Source organism: Lissotriton helveticus, chromosome 6, assembly GCF_964261635.1.
Source record: "Lissotriton helveticus chromosome 6, aLisHel1.1, whole genome shotgun sequence".
NCBI classification, from domain to species: Eukaryota; Metazoa; Chordata; class Amphibia; order Caudata; family Salamandridae; genus Lissotriton; species Lissotriton helveticus.
The window spans coordinates 427,563,411-427,570,471 of NC_136067.1; the positions used below are offsets into that span (position 1 = coordinate 427,563,411).

A 7,061-nucleotide genomic window follows, 5' to 3' on the forward strand; every position below is an offset into this window, starting at 1 on the left:
GCCCCAAAACTTTCCTTCCTCAAACCTACTACACAATATTCGTCAAGTCAGCTGCTTAGCTTGCGAGGTAGGAGAGGCACTAATTGTAGCTTACTATGTCCTTTTGAGGCTTATCCTTTATGCAGTGGCTGTAGCTATGGTTTTAATAACCCTAGTTTAAACATGACTAAGAGTTCCATTGTTAAAGATTTAAATGAGCAGGAAGTGATACAAAAGTACCCCAATAAAAATTTAATTTATAATTTTTGAAGTATTAGTTGTCGCTCCCTTCCAAAACATAAGGAGGACATTTTTAATTTGCTAAATAGTGAAGGACCCAACGCTATTTTTTTTTACGGAAACTTGGTTGAATGGTAGTTCAGGTCCGGATGTGGCATGCGCCCTCCCCGATAATTACACTATAATAAGGAGAGATAGAATTCTCAGGAAAGGTGGAGGGATCGCGATTATTTAAAAAAAAAAAGCTATTCATGTAAATTGGAAGACTTCCCACTGGTGGATTGCGAAGCTGCCCTTTTTAAACTCATGCTCTCCCCCCAGCTTACTCTATCTGGGGTTTTGGTCTATCGACTCCCAGGACCGTCTGGTTCTTGGGTGCCCTACTTTCATATTTGTTGGCTCCTTGGCTACTTAAATTGGCTAATTTTACAGTTTTAGGCGACTTAAACCTTCACTTGGAAAGTACGGATTGTCTAGCAAGTAAGGCGCTTATTGCTGATCTATCTGCACTGAACCTACCTATTTGCAATGTAGGCCCCACTCATATAGCTGGTCACTTTTTGAACGCTATTTTCTCTAACTTGTCTGATATTAACTGTCCTCCTGCACTGCCTTTATGTTGGTCCGACCATTTTGCGGTTAAGTTCCAATACAGAAGTTATTGAAACTGTCCCCTTCTTTGAACTCCATAATACTGGCCTCCTTGATCAGTATTTAAAACTGGATTGCCTCCGCTTCTAATGCTTGCCTTCCACCCACCGTGAAAAAATGTAATAACCACCGGCCTCCTGCCCCCTGGTTCACAGAGCAGCTAAAAGCTGAAAAAAGCAAGTGTAAAGTTATGGAAAGAAGTTGGGGAAGGAATTACTCCCCGAGTCCAAAAATATCTACAAGGTCACACTGAAAAAATATCATGCTTTATGCAAAAAGGCACGAGCTGATTATGTCTCCTCCACTATTTTGGGGGCGAAGAATTGTCCTCGTACCCTATTCTCCATGGTTAAGAAGTTAGCAGGTTCAGGGACGCAACCCAGTCCTACTGTTCTTGACAAACCACAATGTAACACTCTTGCTAACTTCTTTATAAATAAACTTGAACAAATTTATCGGACATTAGGAAGAATTTGTGTGACGAGTCCGGCTCTGCCTGGCATCGTTCAGGTACCCACCGTGGCAGAGGGCTCTCTGCTAAAATTAGAGCAGTGAGCTGTTTTGGACATTGGCTCTTTTACAAAAATTCTAGCGAGCATTAAATCAGGTTCTCCGTGCGACCTGCTTCCAGCTGCAGCGCTTTTACAAATGGAACAGCCTGCCTTAAGAGTGGTTATGGAGCTATTAAATGCCTCTCTTAGTGAGGCAGAGATGCCAGCCGTCTGGAAACATGCAATGGTCTTGCCGTTGCTGAAAAAGCCAAACGCGGACCCTGCTATGCCGTCTAATTTTAGGCCGATTTCCCTGCTCCTGACTTTTTTCAAAGTCTTGGAAAAACATGTGAATGACCAGCTATCTACGTTTGAGGAATCCTCTCATTTTCTGCACATCTCACAATCAGGTTTCAGAGCAGGGTTCTCAACGGAGATCACATTGCTGGGCGTCACTGAGATGCTGCGCCAGCGTCTGGATGCAGGCGATACAGTGGCCCTTATACTTTTAGATCTAAGTGCCGTGTTTGATACGGTTTCCCACACCGTATTAATAAAGTCCTTACAGGCATTGGGCATCTCTGGATCGGCGCTTGCCTGCCTGTCCTCCTTTTTATCGGAGCAAACATTCCAGGTCTTTTCCACTAGGGCCACCTCAAAGTCCTACACATCCCTGTATGGGGTGCCACAGGGCTCAATTTTGAGTCCACTCTTTTTTAACATCTATGTGCAACCCCTGGCAGTGATTGCTGAAGCAGCAGGGTTGGCGCTGTTTTCATACGCCGATGATACTCAAATCATCTTTTCCTTATCGGCGAATGAGAAACAGGGTCCTTCTACTCTGCAATTGGACTTACGCAATATTGCATCGTGGATGCAACTTAATTTACTCAAGCTCAATGGGGAAAAGATGGAAGTGCTTATTTTTGGTAAAAATTCTGAACATTGGGGCCCTCAACATTGGCCAGCGTAAATGGGGCCTTTACCTACGCCTTCCTCTCAGGTCCGCAATCAAGGCTTTATTATTGACAATCAATTGTCAATGAAACAACAGGCAGTACAAATTGCGGCCACCTGTTTTTTCATCTTAAAATGGTTTAAAAAATCATTTGGATGCTCCCGGTCGATACCCAAAGGACGGTAGTCCAGGCACTTGTAACATCTCACCTGTACTATGGCAATGTCCTTTTTTGGGGTCTAGCAGGGATGTACTGGGTAAGCTCCAGGTGGTGCAGAATTCTGCAGCCAGATTGCTGTGTGGACTTCCCAGAATGTCCAAGACGGTAAATGCTCTGAGAGAATTACATTGGCTTAGGGTGGAACATCACATAAAATTAAAAGCCCTATGCTATATGTTCAGAATTAAGATCAGCCCTGCTCCTAAATACTTACAAGATCTGGCATGCCCCCAACGTCCTTCTCGCCTGCTTTGCTCCTCTTCAGAAGAGCTATTTGAAATTCCCAGGATCAAATTGACGAGAATGGGAGGCCGCTCCTTCTCTCTTCTTGGTCCAACTTTGTGGAATTCCTTACTTGATGTGATGCGGAAAGAGAACCTGTACCGCAATTTCCGCAAGCAATTAAAAACTTGGCTTTTCAATCAACATTTCTAATTCAGATTTCCTGAGTCTCTGTTATGGCCTGCGCTGGGAAACCCTTGTTGGGTAGCTGAACACATAAGAAAAATAAATTAAAATAATAATATAATATATAATAATATATAATAATCCCCCAGCTGAAAGGAATCGTGTCCGGAAATCGACGTATTGCTTCTCCTCGCAGCAAGGAGTCAATGTAACACTTCTCCTGTGTGCAGCAGAACTGACTCATCCATTCCCTTTGGACTCAAGAACCGACACATCGCTGTGTGTTAGACATTTTCCTCCTTTGCAGCTGTTTTTCTACTTGAATTTTGACGCATCAAAGGTACTTTGTGCTAAAATCAACGCATTCATAGAGTTCTTTGGACAGAATTGCTTAAAAGTGATATTTTGGGTTATGTATATTAGCTTTTTGTCATTTTGGTCTTGTTTGGTTTAGATAAACAATGTTTATTTTTCTAAACTGATGTGGTGTCCATTTTTTGTGTTTTCACTGTGTTATTGTGTGTGTTATGTGCAAATACTTTACACATTGCCTCTGAGATAGGCCTGACTGCTCGGGAGGGGGGGTGAGCAGGGGTTTTCTTGGGTGTGTAGCTCCCTTACCCTGACTTGAAAGAAGGGTCCCTACTTGAACAGGGTGCAAACCACGGCCAACTTGAGACCCCCATTTCTAACAAACCCATCTGAGGTCATGGCAGCCTCCAGAATTGGGTGCTGGAATACAGCTGGATGACCTGACAGATAGGCTGCTGGCCAGATGTCTTGTTTGCAAACTGTTTTCCTTGCATGTTCAAAGTCTGCTGGTTTTCCGCTGACTGGTGAATACTCGTAGGTGGCTGATTCTCCTCTCCACTCACCAGCAAGAGATACGTGCCACGTGCATGGAACTGCGGCATCCCCAGCCTACCTAAAAAAGCTCTGTAGGAATGGCCGAAAGATGCGTATGGGATTGAAAGTCTTTTACTAATCTCTTTAGCATTTCACTTGTCTGTTCGAAGCGTGGAAGTGTTCACACAGAAAAACAGTACGATTATTTGATTCTGTTTGGGTACTAGGTAAACATGGATTTCTATAAAGTGTACTGATTACAATACAAAATAAATTGCATATAATTGTATTTGTTACTGTTCAAGACCGTAGAATGTGCCAGATATTTTGGTTTGCAGAGGTTGAGCTAACCAACAAGGATAAAACCGTTTAAGCATAGAAACAAATGAGAATATAATTATGATACCGATACCGGTTAATTGCCAAATGAGAAACTATCAGAAATTATACCATAACAAACAATATCACGGTAGTGCAAACATTACTTCATAGCACTCATTTTCTTTCTTGTTTTTTAACTTAATTGGTGGAGAAAACCCTCTTTAAAGAACACTATTTTCCTTTAACAGATGCATATTCCAGGACACGCAGGATTTGCAGGAAATGAAGAGGCTGACCGACTTGCAAGAGAAGGAGCCTGCAAAAAAATAGAGGACCAGTAACTTTCTATATTAGAAAAGTAACTTAATGTAAACCCAGACATAGCTGTTTTGCAAGATGGCTTCCATAATATTGTAAATCAGAATGTAGAATAAGCGGAGTAAAGATGATTCTTGCTTCGTTTTTATTTACCTTTGTGATGCAATTGTCTTATTTATGTCTAATTTTGTAACACATTAGATAACAAGTATCTTCTGTTTGCTTTTTAATTTGTCCGTTAAAAATATATTTCCATTCAATAAACGTTACAACTCTTTGAATTATAAACATTTTTAAAATACACAATAGGTTAATAAAATGCTGTGCATGTAGGTCTTTTGTGTTCTGTATATCAATAATTTCCCAGAAAAGCCTTTTGCGTTTTTATGTAGCTATTGACAATTTCTGGAAGAATAATTTTGTCAAGTATTTTGTTGCAAATATAAAGATAAATATACTTAAATGTGGTGTAGTTTGCATTTTGTGCTTTTGACTTTATGGTCTTTATTTCAAGGATATGGTATTTTAAAAACTCTCCTTGGTATTCAGGTATAACTGGTCAAAAACCTCCCTAGCTCTGTAAGTGCCATGTGTAGCAGTTCAATATTTGTGCATCAGTGGAGAGGCCACATAATGCTGCAAATGTTACTTGGTCTAGTTCAGAAGGTATTATCCAACAACCAAAGCAGTTTCTCAACGATTTTTGTTTGTATCCATTATTTATTGGTAATGGTCGCTAAGCAATGTATGTGGTTGACTTAAAATGCGCGCTTTTCCTTGAATACAGCTGTTCTTTCAAAACTCCCAAACTTGAATATACTCAACGTGCATACCTCACACTTTTATTAAATCCTATAGTAATATCCCATGTAACACCTGCTATACTGCAAACAACTAATTGTGACATTCGCCTGGATGCAACTCCTGCTCTTAAACAAGTATTTTCTGAATATACCTACCAATCATTTTGACAGAGCAGGTTCCTCAATGCTCACTAAAGTCACATATGCCTAGGCTACCTATATGAAGACTCTTAAATGTAATTGTAAGTTACCCCCTGTACCTTTTCTTGAGATGGGGCCTATTAAATGTACCAGACGTGAGCAAAACTCGCATACCTTCTCATCTTACCTCCGGGTATCTCTTTCTGTTTCTAGTTTGTGACCAGATTATCTCTCAGCTACACCTCTTTAATTTAGATGGAGCGGCAAGTGTTTTCTGACTTTTTTGGGTCTGGGATTTGCACCTCCTGTACCTAAAAATAGATTGGTACTCGTTACTATCCTCTTTGTGTTGAACTTGGCTGGGCCCTGGTATTTTTTCAGGCACAGTAGATTATGATGTGGCATCCTTCCACTCCTGAGGAAATTGTCATGATCTTGCCAGTTACCAGTATATAACTGCCCTACCATTCATCAGTAACATTATTTGAAAAGTAATCTAGGCTTAACCTCAAGATGATATTAAAACACCAGCCTTCTCTTAAATTACTACTAGACTGGCTTCAGATCATGCTGCAGCACGGAGATACCTACCTTACAAACCATAATTGTCTTCCTGAACACAGATAGAAATTGCCCCGGCCTCTTCCATCAGTCATCCTTTCTTGACTTGTTGTTAGTCAAATACAACTAATTACAGCACATTGCAGACAAAGAGAGTGAGAGCGTGCATGTGTGGTTGTAGATACACATGTTCTGCATACTCCTGCCACTTAGTTTTGTTCCTGTATGTTTGCAAGTTGTTTTTCTTCAAAGATGTTTGAGCCACAAGACCTGTTTTAGTGACTCCTCCATAGTCCCAGTGTGCAGCGCCCAACGATTCCTCTTTATGGTGGAAAACACATTGAAAACCTCAACCAGGTTTCCGTTTGGGCCCGCAGCTCTGCTGAAGAACAGCAATCGCTTGCATCGATCAAATCGAATCATATGCTTCTGTTGAGACCCTGTGGTGCCATAGCCTCGAGAATGCATCGATAACTGACAGAAGGAGATAACTCCTCTTTTGCTTCTAACCTTGATGCAATGCTAAATGCACCTGGGCCAACCACCACAGTGTATACAACCTGCCTTTCCCCTGAAAATAGGGAGGACCTGCAAGGCCTGTCTCTCAGAAAAGCCCTGACGCAACAGAGAGCTAGACGCTGGGCACATTATTCAATGCAGCACGAAATCGAGGTGGAAGAAGAGGTTGGTCAATCAACATCAAGACTCATTCAGCAAGAAGAGGTACAGTTCTTCTCTGAACCTTCAGGCACCAAAGAGGTTTCCGACATTCAACTGCCAGAGCACCCTCCAATGAAGAAGACCATTTGAACGCACCATGCCTCGATGGTGCCAGAAGGTCAGTCTTGAGCTTTCAAATCACCGGCTACGGAGACAGCGCAACATGCCCACAGTGGTCTGGTGTCGAGGCCAGTACCAGATCCGAAATAGCCAAAGTCCTCAAAATATGCTTCTTCATAAACTGGTTCATTGTTGAGCAAAGTAAAGGGAACCTACTTTCATCATGGTCCTAAAAGACGATCAAGTGCAGATAAGCCATGCTCGACATCAAACCCCCACTGGTGCTCAAGATTCATCCACAAAGATTCAGCCACACCCAGGGTTGAAAGTTGTAACACACCACC

General features: G+C 41.7%; 1 protein-coding gene across 1 annotated transcript in view; it reads left to right on the forward strand.

The window, feature by feature from the left end:
- Positions 1 to 4,895, forward strand: part of RNASEH1 (ribonuclease H1) — a 797,310-nt gene extending 792,415 nt beyond the window's left edge. Inside the window, exon 8 of the mRNA XM_078647872.1 lies at positions 4,363 to 4,895. Within this exon, the coding sequence (XP_078503998.1) occupies positions 4,363 to 4,455 (93 nt within the window). The 3' untranslated portion in view covers positions 4,456 to 4,895. The remainder of the gene's footprint in view (positions 1 to 4,362) is intronic.
- The last annotated feature ends 2,166 nt before the right edge of the window (positions 4,896 to 7,061 follow it).